The sequence below is a fragment of the Trichosurus vulpecula genome, chromosome 1, assembly GCF_011100635.1.
Source record: "Trichosurus vulpecula isolate mTriVul1 chromosome 1, mTriVul1.pri, whole genome shotgun sequence".
Classification (NCBI taxonomy): domain Eukaryota; kingdom Metazoa; phylum Chordata; class Mammalia; order Diprotodontia; family Phalangeridae; genus Trichosurus; species Trichosurus vulpecula.
Genome location: NC_050573.1, coordinates 282427110 through 282449136, shown reverse-complemented (window position 1 = coordinate 282449136; position 22027 = coordinate 282427110). Strand labels below are relative to the sequence as shown.

The window sequence follows — 22027 nt, the reverse complement described above, 5'->3', positions numbered from 1 at the left end:
AATTCACAGCCGCTCCCATAATGTAGCCGATGCTACCCACATGTCACTGGGGAGGGACAAAGCATGAGGACAGCTGAATAGTAGATCATATGGGAGAATGGGTTAGGCCGGCACCAGAAAAAACAATGAATGGTACCCTGCAACACCTCAGTAGCCAGTAAGATGAATAAAGACAGAGGGAGATTTACAGCCAATAGGAATACAATATTCTGTGTCCAAAAACATAAAATTATTTGGTAGAGTGGCATGGTATTGGGTAAAGAATTATTTTTCCCACATGGTTACTACTTTATGATTTAAGTTTAGGTATTTTTCCATCCACAAGTTTTCCTTATTTGTGGAATAATAAAGATCGTAGAAATCAGACTCTAATATTTAATAATACCCACTTTTTTTCATCACTAAGCTGTCAAAATCCTGAAGTGAAGTCAAAACGAGGTATTATCCTCATGAACTGTCTTTTATGATTGGATTAAATACACAGGTAAGATTCCCTTCTCCCTCCCCCCAATGCATCGAAAGTGAAGAGGTTAAGCAAAAGTGCGTTTTACCTGCAATCAGTGGCTTAAGAGTCACAGTGACAGGTTTTCCTTTTCCAATGGGAGCATTGACATAATCCAAGAAATCACCATCAGGGCTGGATGCATACAGGTTGGCAGCTTTACAAGTGTCTATGGTAGAGCCACCACCCACAGCAACATAGGCATCAAATGCTCCTCTTTTGGCAAAGTCAATAGCGTCCATGAAGCTTGGAGGAGAAAAAAGAATCTTGTCATCTTTCATCAGAATTTGGTGTTCACATTATTAAATACCTCTGTTTAACGACAAGCATTTATTAAATGTCTGCTATATTTTGGGCACTGTGCTAGGTGATGAGGATATAATGACCAGGATGAAAGAGTTCCTGACCTTGAAGAGTTTACACTCTACTTCAGGAAAATAACATGGAGAGGCAGCATGGTGTACTGGAAAGAACACTGGACTTAGAATCAGAAAGACCTGAGTTCAAATCCCACCTTGGACACTTATTAGCTGTGGGTCCCCGGGCAAGTCACTTAACTTTCCTCTGTTTTCTCATCTATAAAATGAAAGGATTGAGTTAAGTAGTCTCAGAAGTCCCTTTCAGCTCTAAACCTGAAATCCTACAGACATGCACACAGAAAATATACTGTAAAGAGTTTACAGAAAATAAAAACATAGTAATAAAAGGATGGGGAACACTAACATAAGGCCTCATGCAAATATTAAGTAATAAGAGTGTGTATTTGCCATCTTTTGAAGGAGTCAAAGTCCTCCCCATATTTCACCTCCCCCCCAGAATACCTTTTATCAGTTGGTTCTACCCTCACTTTATCATAAACTTTGAAGTTTATGCCATTCTTTGTTAAGGAATTCATGACTGCTTCCACTGGGGGCAGCTGGGAAAGGTTCTTATCTGTCATCAAACAAACATTTTTAGCACCCATATTCTGAAGGTCCTATAACACAAAAAAATAATAATTCTGAAGTGATAGCTGGATTTGTTAGAACCACAGCTCTCTTGACAAATAAATTTGAACAATTCAATTCCTAGAATACCATTTTTCCTCGTACTCAATTATCACTTATTATTTTCATTTTCAATGGATACCTACAAAATAAAATGTAGACTCTTAAATACTTACCATGCCCACTTCTTTTGTCACACCTGCCCCGTATCTAATATTTGAAACTGCCATCTGCAAGGAAGAAGTAAGTTTGTAACAATATACATATGTAAATGTTTCTGATGATGGTGATGATAAAGACTTAACATAAAAGCTTTCACATAAAGTTCCCATCCACCATCCTCTCTTCCCTCACAATATTACTACTATAATAGGGTATGAAAAGAATAGTCTCAATATGGAAATTTTTATATGATTGCACACATATAACCTATAATTGCACACATAATTCCCACTCCCCACTCCTCTAAAAGCCCAATGCTTAAGTTGCACTTTCAGATGCCTGTGTTAGGACGTGTGGGGGGTGGGGAGAAGGGCAGAAAGGGAAGTGATGGGAATTGCTTACCATCTCAGGGAGCGGGGAGAGGAGGGAGGAATAGAATTTGGAACTTAAAACTTAAAAATAAAACCCAAATGTGAAAAAATTATTTTAACATGTGCTTGGGAGAAAAACAAATATCATATGTATATACACATACATATGTATACACAGATAAAATAAGGAAAAAAAAAGAATAGTCTCACCCTGCTTCGAGCTTTTTCCAGTCCATCCTTCACATAGTTCCAAAATAAAGTTCCTAAAGCACAGTTCTGATTATATTACACACTGCTCTGCTCAAAAAATCTTTATGGGCTCCCTACTGACTATAGCATAAAATGCAAACTTCTTGGTGTGGAATTTCAGATCTTTGACAACCTAGTTCCAAACGATTTTTCCACCATATTTCCCATCGCCCCCTGCCATGTACTTACTCTACGTTCTAGCCAATGAACTAGACATTTTGTCTTGTTTCCGTCCCCTATTTCCTAGAATGCATTTCACCTCTGCCTTTTTATTATTTATTTATCTCAACTCTTTATTCCTTTAAAGTTTTTAAGTTCAAGTGTGAGTCCTTTAAGGAGCCTCTGATCTGCTTCTCTCCTCGGAGTAAACATGTCCTCCCCCATCAAATTTTCCTAGAATCCTTTTAGTGGGTCATTCTTCACTTCCGTCATACTCTTTTTACTTATCTGTGCACATGTTACTTCTCACAGTAGAACATGAGCTCTTGCAAGGGTAGAAACAACATTTTTTTTTGGTGAGGTAATTGGGGTTAAGTGACTTGCCCAGGGTCACACAGCTAGTAAGTATCAAGTGTCTGAGGTCAGATTTGATCTCCTGGGCCATCTAGGAACCCCAGCAACATCACTTTTAATGCTTGTATTTCCTATGCTTAGCACTGAGGCTTTGCACATAGTATGCCCTTAGTACATGCTTGTTGAACTGGACTGAATCTATTTAGTCTTACAGTATTAGCTGAATATCTATGGAACTGGAATTTTTATCATGGCTGTAAGACAGAACAGAAGGCTTCTAGGCATTTGCTATCTGTTACACAGACAGCTTCAAGATTTGCAAAGTGCTTTACATACGTTATTTCATTTGGTTTTCATAATAATGCTGTGAGGTAGGTCCTATTATTATTTTCAGAAGAAGAAACTGAGGCAGAGAGAAGTTTAGGTGACTTTCCTAAGGTCATACAGCTAGTATCTGAGGCAAAATTTGAACACAGGCCTTCCTGACTATAGGTCCGACACTCTATTCTTGCACCACCTTGCTGCCTCACAAGAGATAACCATGCTAGCATTATACTCTGAATATACTTTGTACTAGAAAGGGTCCCTACAATTATGTTGAGTTTATATCAGTTTAATTATTAGCTTTAAAAATAGAAATATTTGATGATTATAGTAATTATAGTGCCTAGCTAGGATGGAGTGACTGAAGTTGGGGAGACTGAGTTCACATTTGACCTCAGACACTTACTAGCTGTGTGATTCTGGGCAAGTCACTTAACCTCTGTGTGCCTCAGTTTCCTGATCCATAAAATGGGGGTAATCATAGCATCTACCTCCCAAATTTGTTGTGAAAATCAAATGAGATAATAATTGTACAGTATTTAGCACAGTGTAGGTGCTATATATCATCATGTTATTTTTTAAATCAGAAATGATCTTGGTCTCAGTGGTGGCCTCGTATATCAAATGTGTGAAGACAAGCTTAGCTGAGTTTGAAGAGGCTTATTTACCAGGTTGGGAGCAGGGTGAGCATGACTTTTTTTTTTTTGCTACAGCCATTATAAATACAATCTACCAAATTGTAGAGAGGTTGCTATTTCTGTCACAATGATGACTTTACAAATTCCTCAACTATTGAAGCAAACTTTAAAAAGACACCAGATAAACTAAGTATTGTTTTCTCTGATCATTCATACGGAAGATGAAGTTGTTTTTTACCTCAAATGCATACTCTGTTGTTTTCTCAGAGGCAGGAAGTCCAGGAGCTGGAAAAGAAGTTGAATGATGAAATCAGTATCAAAGTGAGCCTCAAAATACAAAATATCATTACTCGAAATTGACTCAAATTTCCAAACATTGAACATTTAAGTTTGCACTTGTATGAAACCCTCTTTTTTTTAAAAAAGGAAAATGTGTCAAGTTTCACTGTTGCAATTCTAATTAAATTTAAATTATGATTGTTTAAGTTTAGCCTATAGCCCTAGATTGATGTTGTTGGAGGCATGGCTCTAATACCAACATTCTCTTAGTTCAAGTTCATTCTGGGGATGAAAGGAAGCAAATTTCAAATTTAACATTTGAAAAAGGAGGTTTACTTTGCCCTAACACTGCAAGGCACAGAACAAGTTTACAGTGACACTTTCCTTCCTTCTTTGGATATGGCCCAACCCCCTCTCCATATGGAAATACCCTGGTCGGTAGGTCATCAGGGTATGGTGACTCAGGTGCTCTTAGGCACCCACCAAGTCCCACATGGCTGGGACTTTTGAAGCCCTTAGATGATCAGGAAGCTGGAGTAGTCAGATAGCAAAGACAGTGGTGTCTTCTTTTAGATAAAATCTCCTCATGGTGTGGGTGGGAGGAAAGAAGCTGTGTCTAAGGAGATGCCTGTTGCAGATGCTTATTTTGAAAATGAATAGGAGGATTTTAAATCTTCTTCACTGAATACATTATTAACAGCGTAACTTAAAAATATGTCAAATGTCTATAGCTTAGGTAAAATGAATCAATATGTCCAGCCTAAATAGCGAATAAACAAATAACATACAAATGTTACATAGCTCAAGCCCCATCTCAGATTAAGGTAGCGTTAACATTCTTAGTTACTGGCATGAGGACTCACCATTAAACTTCTGGGAAAACTGGAGAAATGATAGAAATTAGGTTTTGGCTAACACCTCAAACTGTATGTCAAGATAAACTCCAAGTCGTTACATGACTTAGACGTAAAATGTAATATCATAAACAAATTAGAGGAGCAAGGGAACAAATATCTTTCAGCTCCATTGATAGGGTTCAAGAGTCTGTAACCAGATAGAGACAGAAGATTCCCCAAATTAAAATGGATAATACTGATTATAAAAAATTTGAACGTTTTTGCACAAACAAAACCAATACAGCTAATACTAGAAGGGAAGCAGGTAAAAGGGGAAAAACATCTTTGTAGCAAGTTTCTCTGACAAGGATACAATTTATTATTCTTAATGACTTTAATAATAGCTATTTAATATAGTACTTTAAGGTTTGCAAAGCACTTTATGAATCTCATCTCATTTTATCCTCTAACAACTCTGGAATATAGGTACTATTATTATCCCAATTTTACAAATGAAGAAATTGTGGCAGAGGTTAAGTGACTTATTCAAAGTCACATAGATTGTACGTGTCAGATGTAGGCTTTGAACTCTGGTCTCCTTGACTCTAGGTACAGAACTCTATCCATTGTACTTTCCACTTGAATGTATAAGTTTAAGACTCATTGCCCAGTTCACAAATGGTCAAAGCATACGAACAGGTAGTTTTCAAAGGAAGAAATTCAAGCTATAGTTGTGACTCTCTAAGCTATCGATTGCCCAGCAGGTGCCAATCTGCATTGATTGAGGATGTTTCCTCATTAGAAGTTTCCTGTCTCAATGAAATTCAGGTCTGGTCCTCCAATGAACGATGATGGTGATGGTGATGATGATGGTGGTGGTGATGACTGGACCTACGATTTCATTGGGAGCTCTGGGTAAGGAACTTCTATCAATGCAGATCGGCACCTTCTTGGCAACTCCTAGTCTTAAGATAATTGTCTAGGGCACTAAATTCTAGTAGCTTTTAATATAATACCTCTTCCACTAAAGTCTTACTCTGATGCCTTATCTTGGGGGTCGGGGAAAGGTGACCCTGGGTTCTCAAAGGCCATGCCAGTAAAGTGTGAGCTCTGGCTAGACCTGTCAAGTTAGAAAGACTTTGAGTAGGGGCCTGGGTGACAGATTGTAGGCCTGTAGTCTCAGAACTAGTCTATCTAAATTGGAAGAGCTTCATCACCAAGTTGTCAGCAGGATGAAGAATTTTTTTTTTAGCCATAGCAGCTCTGGAAGCCCACCTACTAAATTGTGGAAGTGTTGCACTCTGTATCAGTGAAGGATATGCCCATCGTGAGGAAATCACAGCGCTACTCTAAATATACAATTAGCCAAACTAGTCTGTAGTTTTAAAGGACACAGATTTGTAGAACAACATAGGTTACACTTTTATAGCTTCTTGTTGTTGTTCCTTGTTCTCAAAGAAGACCATGACATCTGGAAGATGATGCCATGACTTGAAAGTGAACTAGATTTAAGTGAGGAGGGCTGTGCAAGGTCACCAGCCTCATTTTCTCCTCCAGAGCCTTCTGGATCCAGTGGCAAGATATATGTCAGGACAACTGGAGATGGCTCCAGCTTTATAGCTTTTTTAAACTGTTTTTCCCCCTTTTTGTGGAAGAGATTCTAGACCTGTAATTTCTTCAGGAGGAAGACTCAATTGATGCACAATTTGTCTATAACTTACAGCCTTAAAAAATGGTCTGTGAAAGGTTACGACTTGCTTATGGTTATACACAGTGGTACTTGTATGTGTCAGAGGCAGAATTTAAACCCAGGTCCCAGGTTTTCCTGATGCTAATACTGGCCTTCTAGCCACAACACCATGCTTCCTCTATTAGATTTTCCCCTTACAAAAAATCAGGGCACAACAGAAGCTGAATCCTTGACGCCACTCTAAGAGTTGATTCAATATTCTGAAGCGGGAATCAAGTGATCCTTTGTTAATTCTTACCATAGCTAGGAGAAAATAATTGTGAAAAAGGAAAGACCTCTATGCTTTCCAGAAGGCCCTAACGATTGAGTCACTCCTCAGCCTGACAGAGGAGCTAAAATCTGGATTCTGAATCAATGAATTAAGCTATGATAATAAGCTCCAAATTCTTTGGAGTTAAGCTTGAAACGCTGAGCCACTAGACCAATATGGAAATGCACTATTATGTCTTCCTTTTTGTTCCTCTCCTTTACAAACTTCTCTGTTGTTTTCAGTGTGGGTTTCATGCTGTTAGGCGCCTTCCTTACCACCCCTTGTCAGGTTGCTTGGGTTTGACCTTTCTTTCTGGGGTCTAAATCAGTTTTTGTACTACTAATTAATATGACATTCGATGGACATGCTGATGTTACAATGGGTATCCTGCTGGTCTGTTGGACAATGGACATTGTAAGGACAATGGACTTTGTAAAGGTTTAAGACTTTGTGGGAACAGGAGATTGTTAGTTTATTTCAGAATTTTGGAGAAATTCAGTGCTATTTTAAACACACATACACACACATACTCCAAAATATCATTTGATAAAAAATTAGTGTCTTTTCTTTAGAAAAGCCACTCTTGACTTTAACTTCCTTTTCTGACTTCTATCAGCAGAAAATTTCATCTTGAATAAAACCCCTTTTTAATGAATTCAGATAGAAATTCAAATTCTATCTGAGCCATCATTTTCAGACCTGACAAATCATTAATGTACAGTTCTGTGTATGTCACTTCTATCAAGGGTAAAACATTGTAAAAGTATATACTTAATATCTCTCCTTAACCAGCATTATACATCAAGCTACAACTACATGCTAATGTAATTCAGGAGTGTACAAATATTACCAATTTTAAAGGTATAGGTCATTTAACCTTTTATATTCACAGAGCTTCTGTCTCCCTCTTAAAGTTATGCTTATTCTCTTGCTTTGCTCTTTGTCCTAATTTATAGCAAACTTGGCTTGCAGAGATTAAAATTGTAGCTATTTTAAAAATAAAATACATTACCTTGGGAGTAAGTATGAGAATGAATTGGACACTGGCACCTAAGGAAAAAGAAAAGAAGAAAGATTTATTTAAGGAAAACCTGTTAGGTCAGAAGTTAAGATACCTGGCAGTAACTGTCCTATTATATTCCATTGCCCAAATTCTATAAAAAGCAAGATGGGTAACAAGTGGCTACTAGCCAATAAAGCATAAATATATCTAGGGATCACTGTGGATAGCAAGTAGATAATCTCTGTAGTTACAGATGGACAGGGGCTAGACCATTTATTCATTCTTTCATCATTCACATTTATTTAACAAGTATTTACTGAACACCTACTATTCTGGAGATAGAATACCTAATAATAGGTATTCAGTAAATATTTGTATAATCTATAGTTCTGACCCAACTGATAAGTATCTACCCCTTCTACAGTGGGAGGCTGGGGCCTTGAGTTCAGATCCTATCTCTAATGATGGCTTTAGTTTCCTCATCTGTAAAACGGTGGCGTTGGACTGGATGACTTCTGAGGTCCCTTCCAGTCCTAAGTCAATGATATTACTATCCTTTTCAAGGCTAACCCCTCCATCTATGCTCACCATCTTATTCCCTCCTGCATCCCCCAGGAATTTGTTTCCTAAATTCTTCCCACTCTCTTGAATCTTTAATCTCTGTTTCTTATGAACTCTTTTCCCTTATGCCTTTAAATCAGAACAGAACTTCCTTACTGAAAACAAAAACCTTACTTTGACTCTATTTCCCTCAAGTCACTGTCCTTTTTATTTCCTTCCTTTGACTTGCAAATTTTTTCAAAAAGTGGTCTACCTCTTCTTCATTTATTTTTTTCCCACTCAATAGTATTTTATTTTTTCCAATTATATGTAAAGATAGTTTTCAACATACACTTTTGTAAGATTTTGACTTCCAAATTTTTTTCTCCCTCCTTCCCTCACCTCCACCCTCCCCAAGCCAGCAAGCAATCTGATATAGGCTATATGTGTACGATCATATTAAACATATTTCCACAAGTGGTCTATCTCTTCTTCCATTTCCTCACCACCCCTTTATCTCCTGAAAGCCGTGCAGCCTGACTTCTACCCCCATCACCCTGGTGGCATCTCATCATCCTAGTGAAACTACCCTCTTGATAGTGACTAAGTTAACATATCCCGTGACCTTTTATTCAGTCACCATTCTCTGTTCTTCTACAGAGTTAACACATTTGTATTCCTCCCCTTTGGACACTTTATTCTCTCTTAGCTTCCAGAACTCTATACTATTCTGGCTTTTCTTCTACTTCTCTGACTACTTTTTGAATCTTCTTCCTGTCATTTAAATAGCAAGAGTTCACCTTATATAGCATTTTAAGGTTTACATATGATCTCAGAGGCCCAGGCAATCACTACAGTATCTACCACAGGGACTTGTACTCGGTATGTTGCTGAGTGGTTCAAATAATCAGAATTGTAGAGTGGGCATGAATCATGAATGTTCACTGAATGACAATATATTTTTATAATAAATCAAGACCGCCACCTAGTGTTTTGAATGGTGAAACATCGATTGATTTTATTTCGTGAAGTGACCATACTGGAACTCTTAGGACACAGAACTAAAAGATCCTGATGACTCTCAGCTATTCACAGTCAATGATTTTCCTCCTTTCTTGGTTTTCATGACGTTGCCCACTGGAGTGCTCACTTGAATCTCCACCAGAAGAAAGACAAAGACAAAATCCAAACTCATCACTTTCAAGCCTGAGTGTTTTCCCCATTAGTTACATAATTAGGATCCATCCTAGTCCTAGCGTGGTAAGGTACCTCACAGGCCATCTAGTCTTATCCTGTCATTTTATAGATGAAGAACCAAGTGCCAGGGACATTAAGTGATTTGCTCAAGGCCACATGAGAGGTGGGATCTGAAATGAGGTCTTCTGATCAGAGCCAGTACTCTTTCCACTGAGCCAGGCAGCTATGTTTAGATTTTCTTTCCATCTTATTTTCCCTTATGCCTTTCTGTCACAGGGTTTGCCTCAACTGAACACTTTTTTACCTTCCTGACTATTTCTACTTGTATCCCTCCTCTGCTTCCCCCCCTCCCCCCGCATTTTCCATGTTTCAAGTTGTTGCTCATCCTTCATTTTCTAAGAGGAACAATGTTTCAGATAAGAAAAGGATGAACAGGTGGTAAGAATGTCCTCCTTTATAGGATGGCCTGAAATGATATCCGTATTTTTTTAGTAGATTCATGTTGTTGTACAGTCGTTCAACAGTCAGACTCTTTGTGACCCCCATGGACTGTAGAACGCCAGGCCCCTACTACCATCTCTCAAAGTCTGTCCAAGCTCATGTTCATTGCTTCCATGACACTACCTATCCATCTCGTCCTCGGCTGTCTCCTTTTCCTTCTACTTTCGATCTTCCCAACACCAGGGGCTTTTCCAGAGTCCTGCCTTTTCGTTAAGTGGCCAAAGTACTTAAGCTTCAGCTTCAGTATTTGACCTTCCAGGGAACAGTCTGAGCTAATTTCTTTAAATATTGACTGATTTGATCTCCTTGCTATCCAAGGGACTCTCAAAAGTCTTCCCCAGCAATATAATTTGAAAACGTTAATTCTGTGCTACTTAGCTTTCCTTAAAGTCCAGCTCTCACAACCATACACTGATAGTGGAAAAATCATAACTTTGACTATATATTACACTCCAGGTTCTTTGTAGATTGTATCTATAGTTAAAACACTCCATTTGTTTCTCAAATTCTAAGCATTAGCAGTAAGTATAGAGACTGGATCTGAGATTTCATTGGCATAGGGAACTTCCAGAGGAGGAAACTCCCTCTAACAATGAGGACAGGCATCTTCTCTATAATTATGGTCTTAGAAAGTTGCCTACAACATTGAGAAGTTTAGTGACTTGCCCAGCCTGCAGATCAGGACAAGACTTGAACCCTGGTCTTTCTGACTCTGAGGTCAGTTCTCTACCATGTGATGATGCCTGTCAATAAGTATAGAGGTGCTGAAATATTCAAATGACATATTATTAACTGAAGGAGAAATGTGGGCATAAAGCATAGATGTCACATCTCTAATTGGAAACACATACTTATCAGGAGTAAGAAATGGAATTTTACATTTTATAATGACATGCTGATATATCTCTCCCCTCTCCCCATTACTTGACAACTTCAGAACTATTGAACATTAGCCAGAAAGTCATCTAGTCTAAGGCATTCATTTGGGAGATGATAAAACTGAAACCAACAAAGTGATTTTGGCTAGTATTCACACTAGCCAAATTGTTTGAGTCAGGCTGTTGACATTTGCTTTTGTGTTTATTATTATTATTATTATTATTTAGGGGTTGAGAGATATAGTCCTTGAGGCTGTATACGTTGTATAACATTCAGGGAATTCCTTCTTTCATTTATTAAGCACTTAGTATGTGCCTGTCAAAAAGTGGGGCAGTGGGGCTAAACAAAGACTAAATAAACACTTCTCCCCACCCCTGCCCCCCAGCCCCTGCCCTCAGGAACCTCACATTCTAGTGAAAAAGGGCACACAGATAAGTTTAAAAAAAACCCAACAAAGTAATTTCAGGTAGGAAAACAGGCATTAGCAATGGGAAGGGAAATCGCTGGGGAAGTCCTTTAACCTCTCATTACCACAGTTTCTTCATATGCAAAACAGAGATAACTGTCCTTGCACTATGTACCTCACAGGAGTCCTTTTTTTTTTTCCATTCATTTTTTGGAGAAGGCTCAGATTATGCTGAACCAAGTATTATTAACAGAAGAATCTGTCTCAGGAAACCTTTTCCCCCTAAATTTTGAAGTGCTATAAAAATCTGAGTTATTACTAATTTGAGTTATTACTATTCAAATACACAAATGGATCTGTTAGCTATCCCTCCAAAGATGCAGACTGAAAGTCATCCACATCTCTTTATGCCGTTCAACTTTTCTCCCTGTCCTCCCACAAGTTCGACATTCAACCTGCCAGAAGCTCTCCTCCCTTTCTCCTGAAATCTGGCCGTCCATCTCTGTTAATCCATTTTTGTTCTTACAAAAGGGGACACAGGCCTAGAGAGGTTAAGTGACTAAGAACTGTGGAATATTAAAGCTGGAAGGGAAAGGGCCTTAGAGATCATCTGGCCCAACCTTAATTTACCGAGGCCCAGAAGGGTTAAGTTCTTTCACGTCACGGAATATTTGAGCTTTAACATTGCAGCCTTAGAGAAAGGTGGTCTACACTCGAGTCCAATCCCCATGAGGATACGGAGGGGAGGGAATCTAGTTTTATTCCTTCTTTCCTCACACCACTCCCTCCCCCACCCCAAAGAAAACATGATAGTCCTGCCTTTTGAACAATGAACTCTAAATCAGAGTTCAGCCTTATGCCTGCCCAGCTGGGGCGTTAAGTGGAGGCAGGCTGAACCCAGGACCCTAGTGCGGTGGAAACGGGAAGAGGAAGAGGCTTCGCAAGGAGCGGTAGAGTCTGGCACCACCCCAGCTCCGGCTCCTAGGACTGCTTGGGGGCTGCCGGGTGGAGGGGTCTCTTAGCTGGCTAGCTGGTGGCGCGTCCCCCGCCAGCGCTCCGCCCACGCTCGGTCGGGGTCCCCGGGGCCTGCCCCAAAGCTGGGCCAGAGAAGGGGGCTAATGCACTCACGCCGCGCGCTGCAGCTGCCTCAGCAAGTGAGCGACCCTGTCCCTGCCCGCTGCGGCCATGGCTGCCCGGGAGAGCTCTCAGCTGGCACGCAGGGCACAAACAGGGACAGAGAGATGCTGCCTCACTGTGGCCCAGGGAAGCCGCCAGCTCCGGGGCGGAGCCAGCCGGGGCCGCGCCCACTGACCAGCCCCTCTATCCTCTTCTCTGGGCCGGGCTAGTGTTCAGACCCGCTCCCCTCCCCTCTGTCCCACCCCTACATTTTTGCCCTTTGCCTCGGATCCCGAGGCAAGCGAGCTGGCCATGCCCCTGCCCCTTACAGGAGGTGAAACTTCCTCCCTATTCCCTACCCCTCTCCCCAGCTGCAAGTCACCAGTGGGGCCACTTTTTTGTGATCCCGCTTCAAGTTCAGGGGGAAGGTCCCTGCCTCCAGCTATTTATTGACACAACTAACAACCTCAACTCCTCCGCCCCCTGCTCATTTCATCTTCTGGCAGATCAGGAGTAAATCCAGGGAGCCTTGACCTTTGCGGTTCACTGTCATTTCTTTGGATTAAGTATTAAAAAGGCCACTTTAGACTGCATTTAGGCACCTAACATATTTGTGCAAACTAAACCTCCTTTCCTCTAAACCTTCTGAGTTAAAAAAGCGGAGGGAAAGGGGGAAATCTTAGTAGTTAAGGTTCCTAGGGGGAAGGGAGGAAAGAGGGCTAGGTTCCCAGCCTTTTTTCTAGTCTCTGGATTTCAGTTTTTCCCTCTGTAAAATGAGAGAGTTGGCTTAGATGATCTATCTCTGAGACCCCTTCCATTACTGCTATACTGTTCAATGACTGTAGGCCACTGAACCTTTCTGGGACACAGTTTCCTCTGCTGTAAAAAAAAAAAAAAAAAAAAAAAAAAAAGGAAGGGAGAAATGAGGAGTGGGGAAAAAGTTCTTTCCTTTCTTTCTACATTCCAGCTCCAGAACCTGTGTTAGACCCTGAGGATGCAAAAAGCAAAAGCCTCTGCCCTCACAGTGATTATATTCTACTGGAGGGAAACAACATGCACAGAGATAAGTGTATAACTAATACACACCAAAAAATACAAAGTAAAGTCCCACTTCTACAAGGAACTTTTCCTTAATTTAGTGTCTTCCCTCAGATTATATCCATCTTTACCCTATATACTTCTTGTTTGTACATTGCTGCTTGCATATTGTCACCCCTCAGATTGTGAGCTCCTTGAGAGCAGAGAGACTGGGTTGTTTTTTGTATCCCTAGTTCTTAGTATAGTGCCTTGCACATACAATAGAATCTTTGTCTTTCATTCTCAAAGAGGCCCAAAATGACATCACTATGTTGGGGTCAAGGTACAGCGTGCTTTGCAAAGCTCAAAGTGCTACAAAAAATTTGAGTCATTGTCATATTAAAAGCAAATTAACCTGTGAAGTCAAGTAGGATGCACACAGAAACCCATCCACATCTATGCATCCTATGCCACCCTGGCTTCTTCAGGCTACATGCCATGAAGGTGGACTCCAGCAGGTACTACAGGACCAGAAAAACTTTGTACAGCCCAATCAAGGATGTTGCTTCTGTTTACTAGGCGATCTAAGGGTGGAGAAACTTATCATTAGAATTAGTCACCAAACAGCAAAGTTTTTGGGTCATAACAACTCATTTTGTGTTGGAGGAAGTAGAAATGAAATCCAATCTCTTCCCCCAATGTAACAGAAACCCAAGTGTTTTCCGCTAATAGCTGACATTTCTATAGTGCTTAATATTGCATCCTCATAGCAACCTTATAAGAGATGTAGGGATTACTCCTATTTTGCAGATTGAAAAAAACAAACACGCTTAGAGAAATCTGGCAACTTGTCCATGGTCATATACAGCATGGTCAGTAGCTACAACCAGGTGTTTGTGGATTCCAGATCCTATGCTCTTGTCACTGCACATTGCTAATAGGTAAATATATGACACTTGACTTTAGTTTCTCTAACTTAGCCCCTTTGAGAGATGCCTGCAAGCTTTTTAGGTTGTTTTAATTACGCTTTCTCAATTGCCTAGTTATAGTTGGTCCTTTACACGTTAATGGAAATCTCTTAAAACCCCTGGAAAGCTAACTACAAAGAGCCAGATGTCAAATGCTTGGCAAGCAGGCTGACTTGTCATTCTGGGGAATTTCCTAATTAAATAGTTACAATAAGGGTTGAAGGCTTCTTAAGTTAAAATAAACCCTTCCAAGGCCTAGTACACTGTCCTTCCCATAGCAGGCACTCATGTTTATTGATGACTTTAGCTAGTGTAGTCTACTGGAGAGTATTAGATTTGGAGCCACTTTTAAGTTCAAATCCCATCTCTACCATTTATTACCTATTTCAGTAGTTAGTTTGGTTAGTCACCTCTCCTTTCTAGCCCCATTTCTACGTTTATATGGTGGTGGTGGTTTACACAAAATGATCTCTAGGGTCTGTTCCAATTGGGCAAATTTTACTTGACCAGAATGCAGATGGAGATATGAACATTCACTTTAACATTTGAATTTGTAGCCCTGGATTCAGTTAGAGGACCTGGGCACTAATACTTGTGACTTTGGATAAACCTTTTAACCGCTGAGTCCATTCCTTCATCCATAAACTGAGAAGGGGCCCTAATGATACCTAAGTTATATTTTAAGTACTATTGAATTTGGAATCTCAAAAACTTTTCTACTATGCAGTCACGTAATTATTTGCTATTTTTTGGGGGGTGGGTTATCTACGATTTTACCAGATTCCAGAGCTCCTGCTGAAGAAATTCTTTTTTCTGCTGCCCAGTGGCCTTTGGGCACTGAAAGGTTAAATGACTTATGTATGGCACATAGCACATAAGCGGAAGCTGAACTTGGGTCTTCCTGGTTACCAAGCCAGTTCTTAATCCACGGGGGCAACGTTACCTCTACTATCTTGTATTCATACTATTCTATGGTACTTACAAGGGAAACATTATTACAAAAAAACTGAACCTGAGAGGGAAGGGATCTTAGAGCTGTTACCATTCTAGTGCAGGCCTTTATGTCTGGACTACTGCAATAGCCTGCTTGTGGGTCTGCCTGCCCCAAGTGTTTCCCCACTTTAGCCACGAAAATGATTTTTCTAAAATGAAGGTCCAGTCATGTCAATTCCCTACTCCTCTCAATTTAATGAACTCCAGTGGCTTCTTATTGCCCCCAGGAGCAAATACAAAATGCTGTTTGGCATTTAAAGTCCTTCATAACTTACCGCCTCCTACCTTTTCAGTCTTCTTTTACCTGCTTCCCAACACTGGCCTCCTAGGTGTTCTGTGAACAAGATACTCCATCTCTGTTCACTTTTTTCTGGCTGTTCCCTTTCCCTGGAAGGAATTCCCTCTTCTGATGTGACTACTTAACTCCCTGGTTTCCTTGAAAGTCCCAACTAAAAACCCACCTTCTACAGGAAGCTTTCCCCAACTCCTCTTAATTTTAATGCTTTCCCTCTTTTATTTCCTGTATGTACATGTTATATCCCCCATTAGATTATAAGCTCCTTGAGGGCAGGGGCTGTCTTTTGCCTCTTTTGTCATCTCCAGTGCTTACTTAGCACAGTGCCTGTCACATAGCAGACACTTAATGTTTGTTGAATTGCATCTAGTTCCAACCCCTTGACCTTCTAGCTGAGGAAACTGAGCCCCAGAGAGTTGAAGTAACTTGCCTAAAGGATCTGGTCAAACTTTTCTGAATTTAAATCCAGCTCTTTCCATTGTACTATGCTGTGTTCAATTTGGTAATTGCAAGAAATAATGCAAATTTGTTTTCAGCAACCTGGGACATTTAAAATATTCATACACCTTCTCTGTGGATCAATTCGAATTCTCATTTTTAAGTTAATAGAGGTTGACCTTAATTGACTGGAAAATGTGAGTCTGTCGGCTTTTTAGAGTAACAGACAGCTCCACTGGAACACTAGTGCTTCTGACGGTAAAACTAGAAAGGCCTTCAACATGTTAAGCAGATCTTCTGTAGAGGTCTTAAGGGAAAATAGGGAGAATTATTGGTGAAAAAGCATGAAGGTTATGATCTATATTGGTAGGAACACACACACTAGCGAGATGTCAGATCCAAAGTATTTATGGGACCAACACAGAATTACCTCCTAATCCCCTCTGAAATTTTCTTCATCTTTTTAATGCAGTTACCATGTTCGATTTTGTATTTGCATGAAGGCCCGCTACATGCTCCTGACAAATTCACTTTATTTCTGCAATGCCCAGAAACTAACATGTTTAATATACGTTCAACTGAAAATTCACCATTTTCTATATTTTGAACCAGTCATTTCAGCAAAAGGATATGGACTACCTAAATACCCATTATTTAGGGATGCCATGCTAAATTATTAAACAGGAGATTCTAGTGATTTCTACTGTAGCTAAAACAAGCCAAAATGGTGGAGGCAATAAAGCAGGAGAGTTTGGGGGATGAGATGAAACCCAAGTCAGCTATGTTTACTCAAACTTATTTGGATTCAGATCCCACCAATTAGGTCGAGCATTCTAATGAATGATTTTAAACAAATTCCTTCTCCTAGGAGCCTGCAAGTTTAACATTTATGTGGTTTGAATGTAAAATAAATCACTGTAAACTCGAAATATACCTCATAATTTTCCAGTTTTAAGTATTTCCTCCAGACAACCAAAAGTTTTGTTATATTTACTTTCTGTACCTGGCGGTCAGGTGACTTCAGGCAGTTGTTCTGGGGAGGCAAACCCAGGATGCTATACCCATATCTTTAAAGATATAAGCTCCCAAATAAACACATTTTGGATAGGAACTTAAAACATTTATTAATCTTTACAACTGGTTTTTAAAACTTAATTCTAAACTCACAATATTAAACTTTTACTAAAAAATATGAAGTATATTCATACCTTCCTCAACAATCCCCCTCCTCCAAAAGTTACAAGCAGTTTAAGTTTCAAAGTCCAGAAAACCATTTCAAGCCAAGCTTGAGTCCCAACTCCTCCACAAAATATTCTTTGATTACCTTGTCCCCCATTCATCTTTTTGAATGTCCAAAGCAATTAAATTTTGGGCCACAGAGCTAGGTGCTTAACTATATAACACCAAACTTTATGAGAGTAGGGAATTATGTCTTTATTTCTGTATCCCACTGAAGTCTCGAACACAAGAAGGCACTGCCGATACTGTTCAGTGATTGAACACATATCAGGGAGGAATATTCATCACTTCCTTCTCTTCCCTCCTTGACGCAGTCCTTTTTTGCCCCCCAGTCCAGGGGGTCCTCCTTTTCGCTTCCTTCCTGGGCCTGGTGGTCCCCCTTTCCGCTTGCCCCCATGGCCCTTTCTGTTGCCCACCTTGGCCACCTTCCTCTTCTTGGCAGCCTCCTCCCTGTCCTCCTCCCTCATCTGCTTGTTGGTGGCCCGGGTCACGTCCATTTTGGGTTTTTTGCTGTTCATGACCCTGATCAGCTCCAGCTGACTCTTCTTTTCGGCGGCGAAGTCTCCGATGTTGGGCTGGAAGTGGCGCTTCTTGCCGGTGCCCCGGGGCGGCTTCTCCTTGGGCAGCCGCTCCTGGAAGCGCCCCACGGAGGCGGTGGAGACCTTGGCCACCTGCATGGCTTTGCCCAGCTCGTCTCGGCTCTGGTAGCCGGTGGGGTGCATCCCTCCCTGGCTGGGGAGCTGTACCTTGTGCGCCCGTGCGATGTTGCGCAGCCGGTTCAGCTCGTTCTTGGCCACGCGCTCCTTCTTGGCCTGCAGCCTCTTGGCGAACTGGTCCTCGTTGGGGTCGGCGCCGCCGGGCACCTCGATCAGCCACTCCTTGGTGTCGTCGCGCGCCCGCTGGTAGCCCCAGCGCCGCCGCCACTGCTTGCTCGCCTCGTCCCACACCAGGCTGGTCTTCTTTCGCGGACGGATGCCCTTCAGCTGCGCGAACTGCTGCCAGCGGGTGAGCGGCCGCGGCTTGGGCAGCGGCTTCTCGCGGGGCAGCCGCAGGCTGGGCTCGGGCAGCTTAGCCACCACCGCCTCCTCCACGCGTTCCGACGGCAGCTGCCACAGCTGGTTGATGAGCAGCTGCACGTTGTCCCGGGCCAGCCCCCGCAGCTGCGTCTCCAGCCCCGGCCCGCTCCGCTGCCGCAGGCCCGTCGGGGGGTTCCGGTCAGTGGCCAGCAGGTTGCCCAGGTCGAATTCGAGCTCTAGGTCCTTGTGCACCGTGATGAGCCGCAGCTTCTCCGCCTCGGCCCGCTCGGCCTTGGCCAGCACCTCTTCCACGCTGCGGGTCTCCATGGCTAACCTAAGGGACCCGGAGCTGAGGAAATCACTACCGCGCCGCTGCCCGGAACACGTGGGGCTCCTCGTATGCTCTTCCGGAAAACGAAAGCTTCCTCTTCCGGTGCCACAGGAGAAATTCCGGGCCGAAGAGCCGGGACACGACCGGCAGGGGGCAGCGTTGCTGTACTGATGGGACAAGACACCCGGAGACTTGGGGCAGGGCGGCGGGTGTGTGGTTGTGGGACTACAAGTCCCAGCGGCCCGGCTAGAACTACGGATCCCAGAATGCCAAGCAGCCCGGCTCTCCACGTGTTAAGAACTAGTAAGTAGCAGAGTTTGAATTACAAACGGAGGTCCTGAAATCTCAATTCCAGGATTTTCGTCACCTCACCCCGCCACTTATAAATTAGAGGGATGAAAAAGTTGCAATGATTAAAAAAAATGTAAATTTAAAAATTTTAACTTTTTTTTTTTTTACATGGAAAGGAACCTACAATGAACAAAAATTATTTGGGAGATGGAAGCAAACAATTATTAAGCTCCTACTATGTGCTCGTCACTGTGCAACGCGCTTTACAATACTGTCTCATTTGGCCTTACAACAACCCTGGGAAGAAGGTGCTATTATTTTCGATATTTTAAGGAAACAGAGGCTGAGAGAAGTTAAGTGACTTGCCCAGAGTCACACAGCTAGTAAGTGTCTGAGGTCGAATTTGAACTCGTCTTCCTGATTCGAGGCGGGCTCTGTCCACGGTGCCTCCTAGCTGCCTGTGAAGTTACAGAACTCCGATGTATACCGCTTTAAGGGAGATGGTGAAGTGGGTAATACAGGTATTCGTCTCTTTTTACAGATGAGAAAATTGAAGCTCAGCTTGACTTGGCAAGGTCGGGTAGCTAAGGAGTGTTGGATGGGAACCCTAAGATTGCAACACGGGTCTCCCTGTCTCTTCTGTGAGGCTTCCACTTTTGGTTAGAATACTGTACTTTTTTTTTTTGCCTCTGGCTCTTGATCCCACTTTGAAACCAAAAATTCTTATCAGAATTTGCTTCTTCTTCTTGTCCTTCATGGACATCAGGAAGGTGATGTCATGACTGGCAAGTGAATTGGATTTAAATGAGGGAGGGCTGTGCAAAGTCACCAGCCTCATTCTCTCCTCTGGAGCCATCTGGGTTCAGTGGCAAGATACATGTCAGGACAATTGGACATGGCCTAGGATGCAATGGAGACCTTGGCCTTTTTAAGATAAAGTCTTTCTCAGGTCTCAGTCTGACTGAGGCAATACCCATTCAGTGATTAAGGCTAGGTAAGCAATGAAGTAAAGAAGAACCTCTTTTACCTAGTTTAAAAAAAAAAATCTGGGAGGGCAAGACCCTCAGGTTTCTGGCCAAAGCAGAAATAGTTGCTATTTACATTTGGCCAAATAGCAACGTAAATAGCAACCGTTTCTGTTTTGGCTAGAATTTGCTTAGGGAGTTAATAAAGATGGATAATTCAGGCAACAAAGTCTAAGCACTAGCTGCGTGAAGACATTGCTGGGTACTAGAAGAAAGATTTTTACGTTAAAAAAATCAAGAGAATGGCTCTGCTCTGGTGGGACATTTAGTCTAGCAGGAGAGATATAACAAATGAATAACTATAAAACAAAATAATATGTCATTATTGTGTTAAATAAAAGTATTAACAAAATACTTTGTGAGGTCTGAGAGGATTTGGGCCAATTGGAGAGATGAGGGAAAGCTTCAAAATGGTGGTGATGGAGTTCCCATTTCAATTGGGCTTTTGAAGGTGGCGAGGGGAGAGAGGAATTCTAGGCATAAAAAATGAAGCAAGATAAAGGAATATGGGAAAGTGCAGGACTTGTAAGAAACAGATGCAAGAATCCTTAGGGATAGTGAAAAATACAGTTTATCTGGAGCATAGAGTATATGGGGGTTTCTTTATTAAGGATAATCATATAAGTGGTAAGGGATTTGCATGCAGGATAAGGAGATGGATATTTATTCAGTTGGAAATAGGGAGCTATTCAAGGGTTTTGGGCAGAGGAATGGCATGGCCAGTTAAATAAATTTGGCAGTAGCATGAAGGATTTATTCAGGAGGGAGGGAGTGAAGGCAGGAGGAGGAGTCTATTGCAGTAGTATAGGCAGTTGCTAGTGAGAGCCTGAGGATGGTAGCAGTGGGAATGGGGAGAATAGATGGATGGGAGAAATGTTGCAGGTAACTGACTGGATATGGGAAGTGGATGGGAGGGTAGAGTCAAAGAGAACACCAAAGCTGTGAACATTGGAAGTCAGGTTGTGTTCAATTCTGGGTACCACAGTTCAGGAAGGGTGTTGATAAGCTGGTGATGGTTCAGAAGAGGTCAGCCAGGATGGTGAAAGGTTAGGAGATAGCCTGGGAAAGAGAAGACTTCTGTTTCATGCACTCTTCATTCCAGGCAAATTGGCCTGCTACTTATTCCTCCTATATGATATTCCATCTCCTATCGCCACGCGTTTATACTTACATTTAGGATATACTTCCTTACTCTTCTCTACACCTTAGATTTTTTGCCATTCTTCAAAGTACGGGTTTGGGGCTATCTCTTACACAAGGTGTTTCCTTAAAACTATTATATTTACTTATCTTTGTACATATTCTTCTCCCTTCCTGCTCCCCCATAGAAAGTAAGCTCCCCAAGGTTGTTTTGTTTTTATCTTCCTATCTTTGGTGCCTAACACTCTTTAGCTACCTGACTTCACCAAGTCAAGCCGAGCTTCAATTTCCTCATCTGTAAAAAGTTCAAATCTGACCTCAGACACTTACTAGCTATGTGACCCTGGGCAAGTCACCTAACCCTGTTTGCATCAGTTCCCTCACCTGGAAAATGAGCCGGAGAAGGAAAAGTCAAACCACTCCAGTATCTTTGCCAAGAAAACCCCAAGTGGGGTCGTGAAGAGTAGGAAATGACTGAAAATGACTGAATAGCAATAGTCTAGATATAAGGTGATGGCATAGAACTTGCACCACGGTGGTAGCAGTGTCAGAAGAGAAAAGACGACATATATAAGAAATGGTATGAAGGTAAAAATGGACAAGATTTGGCCACAGATTGGATATAGGAATTGTGTAGGAAAATTGGAAAAAAGAGGATGTAATCAGAGAAATATATGACAAGAAAACCAGATAATCCATTTGCATAGCAGTAGGGAAGAATAACAAATGGACAGGCTGCATGTCCGTTAGATGTCCATTCCACTGGCATCTA

The 22027-nt window shown here is 41.6% G+C and overlaps 2 protein-coding genes across 2 annotated transcripts in view; both read right to left on the bottom strand.

The window, feature by feature from the left end:
* The window catches only part of ADHFE1 (alcohol dehydrogenase iron containing 1), a 37727-nt gene extending 25082 nt beyond the window's left edge, over positions 1 to 12645 (bottom strand). The window contains exons 1-6 of the mRNA XM_036763431.1: positions 12515 to 12645; positions 7873 to 7910; positions 3984 to 4030; positions 1665 to 1718; positions 1324 to 1478; positions 552 to 748 (exon numbers count right to left, since the gene is read on the bottom strand). Coding sequence (XP_036619326.1) covers positions 552 to 748; positions 1324 to 1478; positions 1665 to 1718; positions 3984 to 4030; positions 7873 to 7910; positions 12515 to 12573 — 550 coding nt within the window. The 5' untranslated portion in view covers positions 12574 to 12645. The remainder of the gene's footprint in view (positions 1 to 551; positions 749 to 1323; positions 1479 to 1664; positions 1719 to 3983; positions 4031 to 7872; positions 7911 to 12514) is intronic.
* A 4673-nt stretch (positions 12646 to 17318) lies between these two features.
* On the bottom strand, positions 17319 to 18859 carry RRS1 (ribosome biogenesis regulator 1 homolog). The gene has a single exon (XM_036750836.1). It carries the CDS (start codon positions 18793 to 18795, stop codon positions 17737 to 17739), a length of 1059 nt encoding a protein of 352 aa, XP_036606731.1. The 5' UTR covers positions 18796 to 18859; the 3' UTR covers positions 17319 to 17736.
* Between the last annotated feature and the right edge of the window lie 3168 nt (positions 18860 to 22027).